At 37.8% G+C, this 22,189-nt stretch overlaps 1 protein-coding gene across 11 annotated transcripts in view; it reads right to left on the bottom strand.

Annotated features, from left to right (window-relative positions):
* The window catches only part of INPP4B (inositol polyphosphate-4-phosphatase type II B), a 717,808-nt gene that overhangs the window by 197,158 nt on the left and 498,461 nt on the right, over nucleotides 1–22,189 (bottom strand). For all 11 annotated transcript variants that reach the window (XM_079920302.1, XM_079920301.1, XM_079920305.1 and 8 more), the window contains 2 exons: nucleotides 17,289–17,400; nucleotides 6,913–6,985 (listed from right to left, as the gene is read on the bottom strand). In XM_079920302.1, the coding sequence (XP_079776428.1) occupies nucleotides 6,913–6,985; nucleotides 17,289–17,400 (185 nt within the window). The remainder of the gene's footprint in view (nucleotides 1–6,912; nucleotides 6,986–17,288; nucleotides 17,401–22,189) is intronic.

Genomic DNA, 22,189 nt, shown 5'->3' with positions numbered 1-22,189 from the left:
CTATAGCTTTTAATTATGCAGTTGTTTAATAGTTTCATCATTCAGCCGAATGTACATGCATTGCCTATTCGCCAAATGCTACATTACGCTTAGTAAAGATAAGTCTGTGTAAGCCAATTAGATAATGACATTCTCTCATTTGTAGTTGAAAATATCTTAGATTTAGATACATACATCTTAAATGTAGATTGGCTCTTTTTAAGATTAGATGAGAACTAAAAATCCTAAATAGAAATCACTAAAAGACTATCCTAAGCAAGGCTTAGAAAAGAGAAAGTAAGAAAGCATGACAGGAGCTCAGAAAACACAGCAAAGAAAGATCTCTTTTAAAATAATACAGATGAAACAAACTATTAAAAAATAAATTCCCCCAGAATTTTAAATTACTTTTCTTTAGTTGTGTTATAAAATCTAAATTATGTTATTGTTTGTGCTGTTTTTAAAGGAACAACAAATAAGAATAGAAATAGTATATAAGCTGAGTCAGACAAAGTGCTGCTTCCCTAGTCTAGCCAAACCCACAAGCTCCTGGCCTTCCATCTTCAATTCAAGGCCAAGAACAAGAAAAACTATTACAGATGCAGAATAAAACATAAAGATAATCTTTGTGGGGATTCAGTCTCCAACTGGTGAAAACTGGCGAGTTCAATGTGTAGAATTTGGAGCTTTGGTTTTGGGTGGTCAGAAAAGAGATTTGCTTCATTCACTCTAGTTTGAATGATTTTCCCTGTTCATTCTAATTCAGTCATTAAAGTAAAGGACAGATCTACAAAAGTGTCCTTTTCTGGTTCCTATTTCATGCTGAGCAGCCTGGAATGACCTGCGGTTCATGGAACTCAAGTTGTTTCTTGCCAATTTGCCTCTGTTCAAGGTATTCCCTGCACCTCAAAGGAACGCTCCTTTTTCCTGGCTACAGATAATCATCCTATAAACTCAGCTCAGCAAGCACCTCCTCCAGGAAGCCCTTCTTGACTTCCCTCTGCTCCCTCCCTACAGTTGTTCCTCTTTTGTACTCCCCATCCCCATCTCTATCATGGTTCTTATCAGTTGTGCTATAATTGTCTGTTTACTGCTCTGTGTCCCCCATTAGAATGTAAACTTGTGAAGGCCATGACTGTACAGTTTTCTTTGTCCTCATGTTATCTCCTGTACCTAGCACAGTGCCCAGTATATGCAAACATTCCACAGAAATGAGCTTAAACCTTACACCTCAGATGTTTCTCATCATTACTTTCCCTAATAGGTGAACAGTTAGGGCCCTGACAACTGTGTAAATTGAGAGGGGAAAATGCAAGAGGGAAGGACATAACTAAAAACTTCTCTTCAAGAGAGAGCACAGGCATCAGAATAAAAGAAGGAAAACCACAGCCGAGAGAAAGCCCTGCTCACATTTGTCCACAAAATGTTAACCTTTTAACTATATCCTCTTCTTGCCTTTATTTTTCTTCTAGTTTACCTAAGGTGGGCAGTGGAGGGGGTAATAAACTTACAACAGGAAGACAGCTGAAGTTTTTAAAGGTGTCTAAGAGATGATTTCTTTGATTACTAGGAAGTGAAATTCACTCTTCCATTGAAGCTACTTAACACCATAAATATGTTAATACACGGTAATGAAAACATGAAAATTCCAAAAGAGCAAGGTTAATGGTGTGAACTGAGAATGCCACCTTCCATATTAGTAAACAGAAGATGTTGCAGCCATCCAGTCATCACATTACAGCCTCCCAGAGGGAGAACCCCGAGGGAACTTGGGATGGAAGCAAAGAATGCCTGCCATCTAGCTGTCAACTGCTATAGCCACCCTGCTGGCACACCCTGAGGAGATTCAGGATAAGAAAATGCAGGATACTGGCCCCAGATAGCTGAGGTGCACATCAAAGGAACGATCTCAATGAGCCCAGACTTTGCATCTTCCCATACATAGAAAAGCGCTAATTTCATTAGCTTGAGATGTCTGGTTTTCTTTAATTACCAATAATCTGTTGATGTTCCGACTACCTGCTCTTTGTTGCAAAAACTCCTATATATCTTGGCTACCGCCTCGCCTCTTTGGAGCAGTTCCTCAGAGTGATCTGAGAGTCCTACCTCCGGGGGCTTGAAGTCCTAAGAATATCCGCCAAATAAAACATAACTCTCGACTTTTAGGTTGTGTGTGTGTGTTTGTTTTTTTTCAGTAGACAATGGACTCCATTGGATTTGTTAAAACAGCAAAGGGCAAAGAAATCTGGTGAGTAAGTAAGTACAAAGGATAAAGGGCCAATGTTATAAGCCAAGATGGTCCCATATTTTACACATCATGGAGTTATAAATACAAGGGCAAAATCTATTTAAACTAGTATGGAGAAAACACAACAGAGATATCTTTGTTAGCATAAATTGATATGATCTAAGATTTGACAAGGTAGTTGAATGAAAAGAAAAAACGGGGAAAATGGGATTTGTTTTTTGGCTGGAGTTCCTCAGGACTCAAAATGAATATAGAGGGAACTATTTTTCAATGTCTCTCAGAATATCTCCTAAAATATTCTGTCATGCCTTGCTTTACATGAGGTGGTAGTGAGGAGAATGTCACCCAATATTCATTTCAACTGTGTGGTATTGTGAAAGGCAGTTAAAGTCTACAGCGCCATAGGAGGCAGGAAAAAACTTAAAATGAGAATTTCATAGTAATTTTTAGGGAGAGTAATAAATTCTTTCATTTCAAACCTAAATGATTCAATTTGAACATCTTTCTCACGGAGAGAAGAATAACAGTGCAGTTTTCTGTTACCTGAAGCGTCAATTCAAACGATAAGATATACCCATTATTAGTCATTTGACAAATATTTACTGAGTGCCTATTGTATTCTGGCCCTGGAGACACAGAAGTAAATAAGCAACGTTTCTTCTTAAATAGCACACAATTAGGCATCTTCCGTACGGCAATAGTAGTAGATGGCTTAATCCTATTGGGGGAAAAAGAATCAAAGATATAGTGGACTATTTCGAGAAAAATTGCAATTTATCTGTGAGGCAAGAAGAAAAACACCAATAAATTCTCCAAACAGGAGGGAAATTGCCTGTGTTTAGGGCTGAAAGCAGAGTAGTCCCCGCATTGTGGCTTAGATTCTAACTTACACAGTCATGGAAATCATCGTTGTCAGATACACCCTCTGTGAGGGCAATGGACACACACACTTTAATGTAAAGCATGAAAGTCGTCTTTAAAAACTATCAAGGATAATTTCATGACTCAAGCAGTATGGAATTCAACCAAGAAAGATGCTGTATCAGATCGAATGCTTGCTGACAGGGGGAAACTCACTTGAAATGTGAAGATAATAGGAAACTTGGTGACAGGGCCCATTAGCTCCTCAGACTGGGCATAATAATATCAAAGTCCATGGACTGAAGTATTCTGTAGCATTGTACTTTTACAAGGAAAATTGGGAGATTCAGGAAATCTAGAGAGAATTGTCTCCTTGACAAAAATGTTTAAAAAGCTTATTTGTGGTCAGGCTTATTAAAAATAAATAACTCCTGAGAAAGACAACTGTAAGTGACAAAGAATAGATATGTGACTCCACGTGAGACTGATGAAAATGAATAGTTTCACGAAGTATTTCTAAAACGAAGGAAGACATAGCAAAAGCTAAACTATGCTCTACAGACTTCAGACATTGAGAGCCAAAAAGGAAATCAAAGACTGTCCAGGTCAATTTGCTCATTGCAAAAGAATTGATGTCCAAAGAGGCTGACTTGTCTGGCAGGGTCACACTGCTGGTTAGCAAATTTAGGCTGTGACACCAGTTCTTCAGAAGAGTCTGTCCAGTGCTCTGATATTAAGACCACCAGAGCACATTTGTTCTTGTTCTGCTGTAGGCAAGGCACCTCAGTTGATGAGACTTAGTAGGACACCCAACTCCGTGACCAGATAAGAGACTCTGCTGTCTACACTTCCCTCTGTTCAAAAATAACTTCCCCTACCCCCATCCCCCAAACAATACCTCAACAACAAAGAGTGCTAAGTGCTTTCACTACCATTTGCTTAAATGAATAAACAAATAATTAAATGGGTAAATCTGTTATTTTAACAACTTTATTTGATGAACTACAGAATTAAAAAATTAAGCAAAATGAGAACCTCACAATTCTAATACTGTACCTTCTAGTGCGTTTCCTGTTTCAGAGAATATAAAAGCCAACAGCTGAAAGGAATTTGTTTTCTCCTATAACTAAGGTACTTATATACCTTTTTTATGGAATTGTAAATTCTGCCCCCTCTCCTTTTTCTCATCTCTTTCTCCTCCTGCCCTCAACTCCCCAGGCTCCCAACATACACATTCAACTTGAGAGGCAAACAGGGCATGAAAAAGGTGAGGCCCGAGGGGGAAGAGCTTTTTCTTTGTAGTCTCACAATAGATAAGTGAATTTCCCAAGTCATGCATTAAACCTCTAGAGATATAAATAGAATAGTGAGGACCAGCTATGAGCTATGATATCCTTTTGCACTCACTCAGGAAGAACTTCATCACTCACTTGAGACTGGCAAGTTCCACATAATACACGAATACAGAGACTTGAGAAGAATGTCAATAACTCCCTTCACCTGAAGAGTTTGAAAAACTACCAGAGGGGAATAGAGTGGATTAATTCCAAGGTTGCTGAGTTTAGACAATAAATAGAAAAAAAGACCAAGGTACACACAAACCAAAGTCATAGGCGCATAGTCTAGCTACATATGCTGTATGTGCACAACACGCTTAGATATGGAACAGAAACATTTCATATAGAGCACTTAGTTGTACTTTAAAATAACTTTTTAAAAAAATCTAGCTTTTATAACATTTGACTGTCATTTAGCCTTGTCTTTCCCTGATATAAGAAGGCTCATAGAAAATATTGGTGGCAAATATATTCCAGGCACTTCCGGATTGCCTGGACTAGGGACATTGAGAAATATCATCAGACCTAAGTGGAGAATCACCACCAAAACTGTCACCTCCAGGAAAAGGGAAAAGCAGTAATCAATCATCTTTCACTCCACTGAGTATATTTAAATTGCAGAGTGCAGCTGCTTCCATCACTTCCATATCACTTTTTGTCATATTACGGTTCATATCTTAGGAATTGTACCCTAGTAATTTGGAAGAGTTAGTACGCTTCAAAGACTCATGCCTTGCAGATTTTATGGCACAAGAATTAGGAGGTGCAGATTTACTTTTCACTGTGTTCCCTTTGTCTCTTCTTCCTTAGGTGATATATTTTCTTACTCCGGGAGCCATTTTTCTCTTTCTCTTTGAAATTTATATTAAACCAATCAGTTTTTTAAAATGGCATTTCTCTTTGTGGGCATAAAAAAATTACAAGGTTCACATGGGTGAATCACTTAAAAGTGTCTTATAATTACAGTGTAGATGATTCTGATGATAATTTGATTCACTCAAACTGCATTTAACATGAATGTAGTATCTCCCACATTCAATTTTATTTCTCAAAATTGACATCTGGTAAATTAAATAGATTATCTGGATATATTGAAATAAAGGACTAAAGGTTTGGTCAACTTTCAGGTGAAAAAAATATATGTGAGGAAGACCCTTTGAGGTTACATTAGTTAGTTTATCCACACGGATAACTGATCAAGTACCTTATGGTACATGGCTGGTCTAGGCGTCCAGGTAGCCCCTTCACTGTTTAATGCATGTCCCTCCTGGCATTACATCCTTAATAAAAATTTTTAAAAAACACGTCACTTGGTCATAGGTTGAGAAACAGCTGCTCTTCTTTGGTTTAATCCTTCATTCTAATAAGTACATTTAATGGGTTTTTTATTGCTATATTTTATTTTGAGTTCTTTGAGTCAAAAAGTTGCCTGTCTTTCTCCATCCCTGATTATTAGTGGCTTCCTGCAGGGGAAAATTGCTAATAGTTTAGGGGTTATGTATTAGTAAGCCTTTGAACTTTGTATCACTCATTAATCTGATTATCATGCTATCCATGTCACTGTTGAAATGTACAACATAGAAGGCTAGAAAAATATTAAGGTTTATTCTATTGTTACACCAACTTTTTAATTAATGGCTTTTTAGTAATAGCATGACCTGGTAATTAAGAGCAAAGGCCTTGGGATTAAAACTGGATTTAAATTCTGGACCTGCTATTCACTAGGTAGTGACCTTGAGCAATTTCCTCACCTGTAAAACGGAGATAATAATACTGCCTTCTTCATAGCACACATCAGAAAGCAAGGTAAGGCAAGGCATATGAGTGGCATCTCGCCTGCCACTTATTTGCCATTATTATCACTACTGGTAACAGAATTTATGTTATCATTCAAAAATCAGTTCCATAATTTATAGATACATATTATCACATATTTTGTAATTTTACCAGATGTCTCAAAGTCATCATTTATCACATTGTTTAGTTCCTTGTTGAAATTCAAATATATTACTATAAGTAACACTACACACACACACACACACACACACACACACACACACACATGTACACACACACTCAGGAATGTACAAATGTGTATATGAATTTTTCCTACTGAATCCATATACATACTGTTTTAACAACTTCATTAAAATAAACTAAAACTCAAACTAATTAAGAGCTTGACATTTCTAATACTCCCTCTTCTAATATCTCATTTCAGATGATACAAAATCCAAAAGCTAAAAGGAATTTGTTTTGCCATATAGCCAAGCTATATACATGTATTTATATATATTATATATCTTTCTTACAGACTTGTCAAGTCTAACACCACTCTGCTGACTCCACTCCCAAGATTACCAATATTTAATAAGTGTCTACAATGGTTCTGTAAGAATGCTGCTCAGATTCAGTATTGAGTTCACAGAAAAGTAAAATGTATGTTCATATGAAATGAATGTAAGTTTCCAAAAGGGAGGTACATACCTGCGTTCAAAAAAGGTAGGTTATCTTTTCTGCTCACAGTTTCTGGGGCTGTACATTCACATACCAGTGCACACTAAGAAGGAATAAAAGAAAACATATTTGAAAATGATCAAATAAGAAATGAGATTCTTTTTTTATTTGCAAAACATGAGGCCATGCACACGGTTCCAAAACGTTCTGAACAAACATTTTTGTAAAACTATTTTTAGCTTTATCTTTACAATGAACCTTGTTTAACTTGTGATTACTTACTTCCATTTATATATAATATGATTATATTGTACAATTATAGACTACATTTCAGTTCCAGTTAAAGACTACTTAGGAAACAAAGTTTGTACTTTCTTTGTGGAAACGGATTATCCGCGTGCTAGAGATAGGTTCCTCCTATAGCAAATCACCTATGACAAGCTGAATGGCTTTGTATTTCTGTTGCCCGGGTTGATTTTCGATCAATAAAAAGCAAATTATCTTCTGGCTTTTAAGTAAAGGCAACTTTAAATAAAATAAAATATGTTACAGCATCTAATTTCATAAGGCAAAAAGAGATGTTTGTTTCTGGCAAAACGATGCAAACACCTGCTTATAAAGTATGAGGATACTTTATAAATAAGTTGATGTCTGATTTATGAATAAGCAATTTATAAATAAGTGGATCCAGAGATCATAGATCTATTAATCCATGATAATTAGATTCAGCTCATGATCCTTTACAGAACCAACACTTCTCTGGACAGAAGGAGAGAAGAGAGACACAGAGAGCACGTTGCCATGTTCCTAACGAGTGAACCATGGGTGGGAGATACTATCTCAGATAAGCCATCCCTAAGCATGGGACTCTGCTTCAACCTCCTATGAAACTGTAACTAACAGAGGAAGCAAAACTTTTTTGGCCCCAGAGAGGCTGATAAGAAACCTATATTCACAAAGACAGAGACCAGTAATTATTTCTTTAGATGACTTTCCTTTTATCTCTAGCAACCGCCCCCCGCCCGACCCCAGAGAAGAAAAAGGAGGGCTGGGAGAAGGAGGAAAGTAAATTTTTAGAGCAAATATATCAGACATAAACAAGTAAATGCAAACAAAAACAAAACAAACAGACAAAACCCCAGAATGTTCTCTGGGTGAAGAGTTCTAAGGGAAACAGCCATCCTTCTGTAGCAAGCATAGTGTTGTCAAGAGACTCCAAGGGTTCAGACTGCCCTCCCTAGTAGGATGTATCAGAATTGCCTGGGCTATTTCCCAACTGTTCTAACTATCTGTGACCCACCTCCGTTCCTCCTCTGGGGAGTGCTCCCCTCCTTGAGATTCACCACCACCGAGGTCACTGTTCATGATAGAATGTATTATGTCCCTGAAGCATTTTGAGAAGGAAGACAAATGGCTTAAAACATTGATTTAAATGTTACTTTCTGTATTCTTAAAGCCCACTACTAATTCCTCTATCATAACATTCATCACATTACTCAGGAAATTTCTTGATGGAGAAAAATGTGCTTTCATACTTTCTTTAGTGCTTATATTGAGATCCTAGTTTACTGAAAAAAATGAATAACTGCAAACAACTCTTAAAATTTTATGTTCTCTAAATCATTTTCCCGACCAACCAAAAGTCAGAGGTGATCCCTTCTTTTAATCCACAGCTATTTTGGAGATGTATTTCCCAAATCACTACAGCAATGTGCAAGGATGCTTGGACACACTTAAAATTCTTTATTTCTCTTATTTGCAAAGCTTTCTCGACTTCTTTCAGGCTACATAGGGCTGTTAAAGTAATCTTTTGTAAACATTATGTTCGTCATATCAATGTTCTGTTCTAGAATGTATATAATGGTTATTTACTGTCCAATCAAATCCAATATTCTCAGACTGGGCCTCAAATCCTTTCATGCTTTGTCCCTGACATCCTTCCACATAATAACTTGGTATACAGCTCTAAGTCATCTTCCTTTCTAAAAGATCATCATCTACAATATCACTTATAGGAATGGTTTAGACTAAACTTTTTTAGTGAAGAAGTCCATAATTCACACAGATCAGGCTATTACCCTGAGAAACTGCTTCCCTTTATGGAGGCGACCCTGCCTCTTTGAAATCAAAGATAACTTTCTGTTTCCTAACAAAAGGCCCGTTTTATTCCACTAAATGAATACAGACATATGACTTTTATATATTCATGTCTTCCATTCACACTGGAAGGCTGATATTTAAGACAATTTTAAACTAATATTCTTACTTTGTATTTTACAACTCTACTATTCAGAATGCTCTCAAGATTTAAATCCATGGAACATAAACAGAAAAATCCAATAAATATTTACTAAATTAATTAATATTTTCATATTTGGACTCAGCAATTATTTTTTTCAATTGTTTCCTGAGTGTACCTTTTCTGTCTCTATTTATTTTGATTGAAAGTTTTCAAAGCCAAGAACCTTATTTCTTATTTCCTTAGGCCATTTTTATTTTATTTTTTTTACGTTTTTTTACATTGACCTTAGAATCTTTTTGCACTGTGCTGGTTGCTACAGAGAATGCAAAGATGGAAATGATGTGGAATCTGTGCTTAAGAAGGTTCCGCTATTTCTACTGTTCATTGCTATAATTATGGTGGATATTTGCAGCATTACACACTTACATGGTGTGCGCTCTCAATGTAATAACTTTACATTTGCGATTCTGAGCAGGAATAACAAACATCACGTGCTTTTGGTACCAGATGTAGCGCCATAAGCCTATTGATTTTGATTAATAGTTTAAAAAGTGTTATTTGATGGTAAGTGTGGCCAAGCAGATGAAACATATGATATGTAAAATTCTTGGAGCTAAATGATTTTGACTCTCAGCTAACATATCAATTTGCCATGCACTGAGCTAGAAAATTAGCAATATTGTATGAACAATAATCATAAAGCTCTGTATGAATCCATCAAGACCAACACTTCATGGCCAAGTACTTTCACATCTGTTGATTTATTCCATCAATCACACTTTTCAAAGTTTGGTCTGGAGTCTCCTGGAAGTCCCTGATAACTTTTGCCTTTGCACCCTTTGTAGCATCTAGCACAGGGCGAAGACAACTTTATTTTCATATTAATACTAAAATATTATTTGTCTGTTTCCTTCTCTTTTTCTTTTGGGGGGGGCGGCGCGTGGCTTGGGGGATCTTAGGTCCCCGACCAGGGATTGAACCCAGGCCCTTGGAAGTGAAAGTGTAGAGTCCTAACCACTGGACCGCCAGGGAATTCCTGTCTGTTCCCCTCTCTCTTACAAGCATACGGTAGAATTTTCTAGAAGCTATATGACACAATCTTTTGACAGTTAATGGTATGTGTGCTTATGTACTCTTCTGTTTTAAACATTTCTTGTTTGAGTTTCTAATATGATAAATGTCTATGAATATAATCCAAATAAGCAAAATCTCTAATACAGTAAATATCAATAGATAAAATCCACATAAATAATATGAAGAGTGTAAAATATGAGAATTGCTATGCTTTTGTGATCTCATTCAGTCTCATGGTTTAAGTGCCATCCAAATATCATTTGATGACTCACAAATATATAATTCTAGCTTGGACATCTCACCTGAATTCTGACTTGAAGCTCCAACTGCTTAGATGTATCCATACTTGGCTGTCTAAGAGGAATGTCAAATGTAACATCTCAAAATCTCCTGTCTTCCTCCAACTGCTACTCTCAGTGTTGTTTTATATATATATATATACATATATATATATATATCTCTTCATTGGAGTATAACTGCTTTACAATGTTGTGTTAGTTTCTGCTGCACAACAAAGTGAATCAGCTATACGTATACATATATCCCCATATCCGCTCCCTCTTGAGCCTCCCTCCCACCCTCCCTATCCCACCCCTCCAGGTGGTCAAAAAGTATAGAGCTGATCTCCCTGTGCTATGCAGCTGCTTCCCACTAGCTATCTATTTTACATTTGGTAGTGTATATATGTCGATGCTACTCTATCACTTCATCCCAGCTTCCCCTTCCCCTTCTGCGTCCTCAAGTCCATTCTCTATGTCTGCATCTTTATTCCTGCCCTGCCACTAGATTCGTCAGTATCGTTTTTTTAGATTCCATATATGTCCGTTAGCATATGGTATTTGTTTTTCTCTTTCTGACTTACTTCACTCTGTATGACAGACTCTAGGTCCATCCAGCTCATTACAAATAACTCAATTTCGTTTCTTTTTATGGCTGAGCAATATTCCATTGTATATATGTGCCACATCTTCTTTATCCATTCATCGGTCAAAGAACACTTAGGTTGCTTCCACGTTCTGGCTATTTTAAATAGAGCTGCAATGAACATTGTGGTACATGACTCTTTTTGAATTATGGTTTTCTCAGGGTATATGCCCAGTCGTGGGATTGCTGGGTCATATGGTAGTTCTATTTGTAGTTTTTTAAGGAACCTCCATACTGTTCTCCATAGTGGCTGTACCAATTCACATTCCCACCAACCAGCAGTGCAAGAGTGTTCCCTTTTCTCCACACTCTCTCCAGCATTTATTGTTTCTAGATTTTTTGATGATGGCCATTCTGACAGGTGTGAGGTGATACCTCATTGTGGTTTTGATTTGTATTTCCTTAATGGTTAGTGATTGAGTACCTTTTCATGTGTTTGTTGGCCATCTGTATGTCTACTTTGGAGAAATGTCCATTTGTTTCTGAGAAAATGGTAATTCTTTTTTTTTGGTAGCCTTTCCCCCTGGAGTCTGGCCACGTCTCACTTTCTACATCAGTCACACCCTGATCCAGCTCATCTGCACTTCTTCCCTGAATCTTCACAATAATCAGACTCCATTCTTCTGTCCTTGCCTCCTTTCAGGCCCTAGTCAACACAGCAGCTGGAACAGTCCCCTTAAACATGAATCAGATTTTATACCTATACTCACAGCTCCTCAACTGTCTTTACACATAGCCCAGAGTCTAACACCTTCATGGGGGTTGGTCTTCCCTGCCCCATGAACCTCTGTCCTCAACTCCTACCACTCTGCTCTTTGACCCCTCAGTTCCAACCACACTGGCCTCCTTGCTGCTCCTTCAACACCACAAGCATCTTGTCTCCTCAAGACCTTTGCTCTTGCTCTTCACTCTGTCTACAATTCCTATTCCTTTCAGATATCCACGTCTTGCTCCCTTCCTTCTTGCACGTTTCAGCTCAAATATCACATTACCAGTGAATCTATCCTTGACCATCCAGTTTAAGAAGGCCACAGCCCAGCACTCCCTAGTCCTTGCACTCTGTCTTATTTTTCCTATAGAACACAGCACCATCTGATCAACAGTATATTACTTTCTTTTTTACTGTTACTTCCCCAGAAGGTGGCATCCGTGTCTATTTGGTTCATTGCTGAATACGCAGAAACTAGTCCAATGCCTAGAACATAAAATGTAGTATTGTTTGATGAATGAATGATGAATATTATATGCCTTTTAATATTCTATAAAGATAAGTAGGGCCTGTTATATAATTTTCAACTTTTATATTTAGGGTAGATAAAGGGAGGAAACCTTTTGAGACTGGTCCTTAGCTACACAAGGACTCTAGTTTTTCCCTGATTAAGTCTGATGAAAGTCCACTTAAAACACCTCTTCTAAGTATGGGGTCAAAATAACCTAAGGGCAGCAGGTCATCAAAAGACTAGCTGGGTTAGCTTCATAGTCGAAGGGAGACATTATTACTCCACTTATACCATTTTTGCCATGGTCATTAATAAGTAAGGCATTTTCCTTCTTTTTGAAGAAATCACTACCACTTTGATCATTAGTACTCTGCAACGTTCAAATATAATATAGACATTAGACAAAAGGGGAAGACGAGGCAGGAGCTGGGTTTAACCAGCCTCACCAGAGGATTGTTAACCCTCCTGCCCTAACAAGAGGCCCAGGCATCTCTGGGGCAGGCAAAGTGGTGAACTGGGCTCTCTCAGTTGATCCTGTTGGCTTTTACTTACATGAGTTTTCTCATCTGTCACCTCACTTGATGATTCTGTTTCCTGGTTCTCCTTTCCTCAGTAGCATTTTTTCTTGACTACTTATTTCAAAGGTTTTTTAAAATTTAATTTCTTCTTCTTTCCTTCATAATCCTACACTCTTCACTACATCCTTATTACATGCTTTATTTATTGACTGGTCAGTTTGTACAGTGCTATAGGTAGCCAAATATTTTCCCTTCTAGGAGACAATTTTGGATTTAATTTCTTCAAAGTAAAATTGACTTCATTTATTCACTCATTCATTTTTTTCGTGTCAGGCTCTGTTCTGGGAGCTGAGGGTAAAAGAGAGGACAAAATAGACAAATATCTTGCCCTCAGGAAGTTTAATTCTAATGAGGGAAATAAACAGTATATGAGATAAACTAAAAAGATATATAATGTTGGACAGTGATAAGTACTAAGGACAAAAATAATGCAGAGAAGAGAGACAGAGTTTTGGGTAGGCATTGCAGTTTTAGATATGGTGGCAGAGAAGCCTTTGGTGAGAAAGTAATTTTGTAGAAAGATCAGAGGAAGTGAGGGAGTGAAGCACAGTTACTGGGAAAAATGCTTCACAGGCCGACTGAATAACAAAGTTTAAGGACCCAGTTTGGAAATATACCTGGACTGTTCAAGGCGCAGCAAAGAAGATAATGTGACTGGACTGAAATGAATAAAAATGAGGAGGAGAGGAGGAGGTGAAGGACATGAAGGGGGCCAACACTTAGAGGACTTGAAGTGAGAATTTGGGTTTATACTTTCAGGAAGATGAGAGGCCATTGGAGGAATGACAACGTCCGCATTACATTTTACTAAGTGCTGTGCTGATAACGGACTATGATGGTGGCGGGGGAGGTCAGGGAAAGAGGATGGAGGGAGTCAGGGAGACGTTTAAGAGACCACTGCAAAAATCTAGGTGATAGACAATGTTGTTTATAGTGAAGGGCTCACGAGTTGCTGGGTTCTAGATTTATTCAGAGGTCAAAATCAACAGGATTTGCTGACATACTGACTGTAGGTATGAGAGGCAGAAAGGAGTCAAAGATGACCCCAAAATTAAAAACAAAAAGCTTGGTATACCTAATGTGATATTTCACCTAATATGTTAGCTTTGTAAAAGGACGATGTTTGTAGGCCTTTTGTGAATTTTTCTTTCTACTGCTACGTGATTTTAACACGCTGTGTTCTATTTCTATGTATGTACGTATGAAATAGAAGTTTGAACCAGTATAATATGGTGAATGACCCTCTGTACAAGTTTCCCTTGATAAAAAGTACATAATAATATGGTTTTAGGAAACAAGTAAGTAAATGTATTTGAGAGGAAAGAGTTTGGATTTTCATTTATATTTTTTTAAAATGTTTTTTCCTTTGTCATTTTTTTTTTAATGTTGAAGCTTCTTTTAATTTATTTTTATTTATTTATTTTTTTTGGCTGTGTTGGGTCTTCGTTTCTGTGCGAGGGTTTTCTCTAGCTGTGGCAAGTGGGGGCCACTCTTCATCGCGGTGCGCGGGCCTCTCACTGTCGTGGCCTCTCTTGTTGCAGAGCACAGGCTCCAGACGCGCAGGCTCAGTAGTTGTGGCTCACGGGCCTAGCTGCCCCGCGGCATGTGGGATCTTCCCAGACCAGGGCTCGAACCCGTGTCCCCTGCATTAGCAGGCAGATTCTCAACCGCTGTGCCACCAGGGAAGCCCTCATTTATATTTTATTCCATGCTCTGGAGGTAATGTAAGAGTCAAGATTAACATGTAATATTTTATATCGGGGTATTGTTATGAACTGAATTGTGTTCCTCAGAATCATATGTTGAAGTCCCAATGTCCCACGTAACTGTATTTGGAGATAAGACGTTTACGGAGGTAATTAAGGTTAAATGAGGTCATAAGAGTAGGACCCTAATGCTAGGGCTGGTGTCCTTTACAAGAAGAGGAGAAGACACCAGAGTTCACTCTCTCTCTCCCTCTCTCTCTCTGTGCATCTGTGCCAAGGAAAAGCCTTGTGAGGACACAGCAAGAAATCTGGAAGCCAGGAAGAGAGCATTCACCAGGAACTGAATCATCTGACACCATGATCTGGGACTTCGTAAGATCAAAACTGTGAGAAAATAAATTTCCATTGTTTATGTCTATGGTATTTTATTATGACAGCCCAAGCTGATAAACATAGGTATGAACCTTTTTGCTGCTCCTTATAAATGAGAGATAGCCTGTGTCACTCAATACATGACTATGGTTTTAAGAGTAGTACCATTTCTTTCTCCCCCATTCACACAAACCAGTGAGACGGATGTTGTTTTAGGGATAACCTCCATTTCAGTTACTTTGTCTTTTCATATATTTCAGCCATTGACTAACTTCAGGACTTAAATCACTATTAGTAACAGATTGTGTTAATACACTTCATAGAGATTCTGATTTAGCAGATCTGCAAAAGGGTCCCCACATTTGAATTTCTAACAAACACCTCTGATGATTCTGACCACGCTTTGAAAAACACCAAGATAAAGTTATTTCCACATAACTCTTCGAAATACCATGCATAGTGGACCTTATTACATGTCCTTCATGACTATTCCCAGGGATTGCCAGTAGGGTTTATAAGTAACTATGAAACACTCTACAAGAGGTCAAGGTTTACTAAGAATCCAGATAGGACAGAGCTAAAACCAACACTGCTTTAAGGGTTTACCATTTTAGTACACTTATGACTCCTACAAGGTACTTGCTGACACTACCACCTCCTATTTCTAGAACGGCTCAGTTAAGTCTTTATTTTTAAGTTCACATTACTAAGTCAGAAACATTATGTACAACTTTGGTGGGGCATATTCCTGGGTGTCAAGTTCTCCATTTATGAAAAGAATATGATTCAATTTGTGCTACCCCATAATAGCAACGTTGTAAAGGAGTCAAGGGGTGAGCCAGCTTTGAGAAAAATAGAGAGGTGGCTGGTAATAGACTGGGAACAGGGAAAGCAGGCCTGCTTTGAGATGGGAAGTGTTTTAGCCCCTGGTCTCCTAGCGCATGCGCTTAGTTCATTCTGTCCCCGTCTCCCACACCCTTCCCACCTTCTTAGCTTACAGATCCTCCCTCCTTAATCTTTGTAGTATAAGCATCCATGTGGTGGTGACTAATAGGAGTCTTACGTAGAACTCCAGAGCTAACAAGGGTTGAAGGACAGAGCCATCCACAAGGCAAGAATCTTAAATACACACATCCTAAAACGCTCTGCTGCATGACATCACCATGGCCCTGACATTTGCAAGCAACCTGATTCAGACATTGGTCCTCACTGGAATGTGTTCGTGACCTGGATTTTATTCTGAGGGATAGTAGGGAACAGAGAAGAATGAGGCTTGGGGACGCGGTAAGACCCTAGCCTATGCTGGGCAAGAACAATATTTTTTTGAAAGGCAGTTTAGATTTTATTTATTTTGGTAAAGTTAATGATTTGTTAAGTGTTAGATAAGCACTGCACCGTCTCCCATGTAGATGTACCAGAAATTAAAATATGCTCCCAGATAAGCAACACTAAGCCAGAAAATAGGTTACAATAGACCTTGTCATTAAAAAAATGCTCATTTATGAAAAGGTAGGCATTCTAGTACACAAACAAATTCATTTCCCTGGGGGAAAAAAAAAAAAACTATTAGCAGTTCGTAAATCTGTCCCCTGCGTCTCAGTAAAACAGGCAATCACATTCCTAAGACAGAACTTTAGACTAATACTTATATCAAGTCTCTCTCTTAAAGAAAAGAAAGTAGAAAACAAGTAAAAGCCCTGGATATTGATAATACTGGGGTTTTTATCCTGGCCTTCAAGGAAGCTGCTTCGCTCCTAGCTGGCATCGCTCCTCAAGCAGAGCTCCCCCTCCACCGTTTACTACTTCCTGCTTCTCTCTCTGCAATTTCACAAGGCACAAAGTTGTTAAATCTGTCCTCCTTCACATAAAAACGAAATCCAAATTCAAACTGCATCTCTTTCCAAAGAGAATTTCGAGAGCGGAGAAGTGGTTACTTTTGGCAATAGGCCTTCCAGAATCTTCTGTGCATCTCACATAGGGTTAATTATGGCAGGATGCAACAGTGATCAATACTTTTTTTTTGAACTGAGAAGAGGTTGTGTCCACATGGGAGCCAGCTACAAAGAGAATGGTGTTTTGAATGGTGCATGGCTTTGCACAGTTCCATGCAAATAGGCTGTCGGGTTACGAGGATGAGACACACTTACGGTACTCCCATTCCAAAGCTGATTTCTCATTTAGCTTTGGAATAATGAGATTTCATACCCCACAGAGGTAGTGGCGATCCAGGCAGCTGGCAAAGCTGATCGTTTCTAATTTAATCTGTGCAGTGAGCTGACTGGGACCCTACCTTTTGTCCCTGCACATCTGTCGTGATGTGGTCGGCTTCCCCATCCTCAATCTCCCCCATCTTCACGACACTGACTTGTATGGTGCCAACAACCTTGCCACCATCTGAAGTTCTGCAATCAAAAATAAAGGAAGCGGAAAGGTGAGAATCATCTCTTCCCTGAAAGTATGTCCAAACATGTTTGTTTCTGAAAACCACTAACACCGCTCTTTACCTGCGTTGCTTGTAATGAACAAATCTGCTTAAAATACATTGAAACCTGTTACTAGAATCACGAATTGGTGTGGTAAGTGCACGAAGCTACCTCATGAAGGTTAAACCATCTCACGGCTCTCAGGAGGAGCCGCCAAGATCATGGATCCGTGCCCTGTTTGGTAACCCCTTGTCACTACAACGGCATCAGCCATGGCTCCTCTATACCAATCGCATGGGATATTGTGCTCATCTATTACAGAAACTACAGCTGAATAAAACAGAAGAGAGTACAGATAACCCTATATTCCTCTATGACCCGGCCATCGGCTATAACATCTGATTTTGTGCCTTTTCATTTTTCTTTCTCAGAGACCAGGTAAAGAAGATTCTCTCCCAGCAAACATCAGAAAATCACAGTACATGAAGACAGAAATTAACCACCGAGATCATTTAGGATGACCCATTACTTTTTCAGATAAAGAAACTGAGATTCATGAAGATAGAAAGACTCATGCATGGAAACAAACTGGCAAAGCCAGAAACCCAGGTTTTTATCTTCTTTAAGTCTGTTGGTCATTGAACAACTCTTCTCAACTCAATGATGATGAAAATTTTATTATTAAGATTTTCCTCATCATCACTGTCATCAACACACAAACTTTATGACAATAATAATGAAAACCTAAAATAAAATTAACAACCACCATCCTTTAAGATTCTCAAATTTTCTTTTCTGGGCAAGAAAATATACAGAATAAATGTTGGCATCATGTCATGGGAACACTGTAATACATAATGATATTCTTCCCTTGCACCTTTTTTTAAGATAGGTAGCAAGTCACCCATTGGTATGGGGTGTTGCTGTAACCTATATCTAAGCCTAATTGACCAAGCGACACTTCATTTTCTTTATTTAGTCATTTTATATTCTTTTTGAAAAAAAATTTTTTATTATGGAAATTTCCAAACACACATCAAAGTCGAGGTGAGTACAGTGAACCTCCACATACCCATCACCACCCACCTTCAACAATTCCCAGCATTCTGCCTTTCTTGTTTCATCCATCCACTGGCCCTTCCCCAACTTTGTTTTTTTTAACATCTTTATTGGAGTATAATTGCTTTACAATGGTGTGTTAGTTTCTGCTGTATAACAAAGTGAATCAGCAATACATATACATATATCCCCATATACCCTCCCTCTTGCGTCTCCCTCCCTCCCACACTCCCTATCCCACCCCTCTAGGTGGTCACAAAGCACGGAGCTGATCTCCCTGTGCTATGCGGCTGCTTCCCACTAGCTATCTATTTTACATTTGGTAGTGTATATAAGTCCATGCCACTCTCTCACTTCGTCCCAGCTTACCCTTCCCCCTCCCCATATCCTCAAGTTCATTCTCCACGTCTGCATCTTTATTCCTGTCCTGCCCCTAAGTTCTTTATAACAATTTTTTTTCTTTTTTCTTTTTTAGATTCCATATATATGTTAGCATATATATATGTGTTATGTGTTAGCATATGGTATTTGTTTTTCTCTTTCTGACTTAACTTCACTCTGTATGACAGACTGTAGGTCCATCCACCTCACTACAAATAACTCAATTTCATTTCTTTTTATTGCTGCGTAATATTCCACCATATATATGTGCCACATCTTCTTTATCCATTCATCTGTTGATGGACACTTAGGTTGCTTCCATGTCCTGACTATTGTAAATAGAGATACAATGAACATTTGGGTACATAACTCTTTTTGAATTATGGTTTTCTCAGAGTATATGCCCAGTAGTGGGATTGCTGGGTCGTATGGTAGTTCTATTTTTAGATTTTTAAGGAAGCTCCATACTGTTCTCCATGGTGGCTGTATCAATTTACATTCCCACCAACAGTGCAAGAGGGCTCCCTTTTCTCCACACCCTCTCCAGCATTTATTGTTTCTGGATTTTTTGATGATGGCCATTCTGACTGGTGTGAAGTGATACCTCATTGTAGTTTTGATTTGCATTTCTCTAATGATCAGTGATGTTGAGCATCCTTTCATGTGTTTGTTGGCAATCTGTGTATCTTCTTTGGAGAAATGTCTATTTAGGTCTTCTGCCCATTTTTGGATTGGGTTGTTTGTTTTTTTGATAGTGAGCTGCATGAGCTGCTTGTAAATTTTGGAGATTAATCCTTTGTCAGTTGCTTCATTTTTTAAATTTGTGTTTAACTTTAATCTGAATATGAACGGTGTCTTTCAACCAATTCCTTCAAAATGTCACTATTTTATTACTGGAGGTGTCAGAAAAGAGGAATAGGAAAATTAGTATAAGTAGTTTACTAAAATGCTAATTAAAACAATAAGTTAGGCGAAAAGGAAACCCAATTGTTACCAGATCATAGGAAGATTTTTCTCAAAATATATAAAGTACAAATTTAAACACATCTTTTGAATTATGATTTTAAGAAAACCGAAATAGAACAACTCTGGTGACATATACATAGCTAATGTCATAATGTAATAAAATAAAGATTATGTACATAGAAAAATACAAGTGGTTTACTTAAATAGTATATTAAGGTTCTTACTAAAATATAAAATAAAATGCTTCTTGGTGATTTTTAAGTCAGTGTAAATCATAATATTGACTCAATTATTTTAAATTAACAGAAAATTTAAGCATTCATTACAAAGAAGATGTGTATACAGATGACAGTATAATCTATGATTTTGTAAAAAACTACATTAGCTTCAATTCTGGGATGATTTTAACAATTAATTATACCATTTTCCTACTTGAAATGACATAATAACTTGTCATAAATCATGATTTGACATATCTCTGTACAATTCTTTAGTACCCGATAGTGAAACAGATATTTTAATAAAAGCCCTGGTTCTACTCACAGGTTTTTCTAGAAATTTGCAGACTTCTTTTTCCCCCAAACTGATACTCAATAACAATTAAAGACACTTTTTTTTCTCATAGGCATTGTTTAAAATTTTTGCTGGAGCAAACTGAGCTTAATTTCTAGGTATACAAAGCTTAGGTTTAATGTTTCAAATTTTTTCATTGACTAAAGCAAATAATGTCATAATGATTTGAATGAGAGGATAGATTTATCACACCCTCTCCCAGGACTGGGTAATAAACAAACACATGCAATAACAATTAAAAGTGTGAACTCAGGAGTTTGAGTTATCTGCTAGCTTCATGACCTTGGACAAGACACTTAACCATGTGAAACTTTGTAAAATGGAGATGATAATTTTGTTTTAAGGATTACATTGTGACACGATTTATGTCAAGTTCTCAGCACAATGACTTACACAAAATAAGTGCTTCTTCCTACCCCCGCTTCATCCCAGTAGTAGTAGCAGTATCAACAGAATTGCTATTGTCATTAATGTATTATATTTCATTCAATTCTCTTTAGAAATTTTACTAAAATGGGCATCTAAGACTATAGTAAAAGATTATAGGATTTCAGGACACATGCATTTCAAGAGTGATTAAGTGCTCATTAGAGGTACAAAGACTTAGTAATGACAGATGATGTTATAAAGCTTACATTCCTAGAAGTGCAAAGCACACAAGTTTATAACCAGTTACAATACATAGTGAACCTTTCAAAGTGCCAAAGGTAGATGAAGAAGCAATGCACCATGGGAGTATGGGAGTAAGCTTCCGAACTCTAGCTTTATTTATTCCCTTTAAAAAAGCTTCTGGCTGCTTTTTAAATACAGGCATATCTTGTTTTATTGTGCTTTATTTTATTGTGCTTTGCTTTTTTGGAGCTTCACAGATATTGTGTTTGTTTTTTTACAAATTGAACGTTCGTGGGAACCCTACGTTGAGCAGGTCTATCAGTGCCATCCTTTCTAAAAGCATTTGCTCACTGTGCCTCTGTGTCACATTAGATATAGGGACACTAGAGAGATTCTAAAACCTTTTTTTTTTTTCACAAACCATTTTGGATAAGAATCTCTGAGTACCCTAAATCATGCTTCTTCCCCTGAGATTTGTGGGAGACAGAATGGGGAATTCAGGTTATAAACTTAAGAACTAAACACAAGACACCCAAAATCATGGGTCATCCTGTCAGTGAACTGCAATGTGAAATGTAGAAGCTGTTTCCTATTTATTCTGTAACAACTGACAACCCACAGACCATGGATATTCAAGACACTTCTCTTCAATCAGGACAGTCACAACTGAAATACCTATTTCATGTTTCCAAAGGCTGTTTCAAAGGTGATTTCAAAAAAATTTAGAAAAAAATCATTCTTAAGTGATTAATGATGCTTTCAATTAATCACCCATCAAGTTCAGGAGGCTACTACTAATTGCTTAACCATTATTCATCACCAAAATTGCACTAACTTTTATCTAATAGAAATTCATCCTCTCTGCATGGGAGATATATTGAAGAGACTTCTAGGCTAGGAATCAAAAAACCAATACTCCATCCAGCTCAGCTGCTCACTAGCTATGTGATCAACAACATATTGCTTCAGTTCCCTGGATTTCAGTTTCTGTTACTGCAAAACAAAGAATTGGTCTTTGACAGTTATCATATTAGCACTCAAGCTTCGTGCTCTGACATGGTTGGAATCCATCAGTTGATCTCATCATAGGCATCATAGGCTATCATGGGCTGATACAGCCTTGGGGAAAATCTTGGGCACATCCTAGCCTCTTCTCCTCACTCCCCACCTTGCCCTC

Source organism: Stenella coeruleoalba (genome assembly GCF_951394435.1).
Source record: "Stenella coeruleoalba genome assembly, chromosome: 4".
Taxonomy (NCBI): domain Eukaryota; kingdom Metazoa; phylum Chordata; class Mammalia; order Artiodactyla; family Delphinidae; genus Stenella; species Stenella coeruleoalba.
Note: the sequence above shows the minus strand (reverse complement) of the source record. Positions and strands in the feature narration are given on the sequence as shown.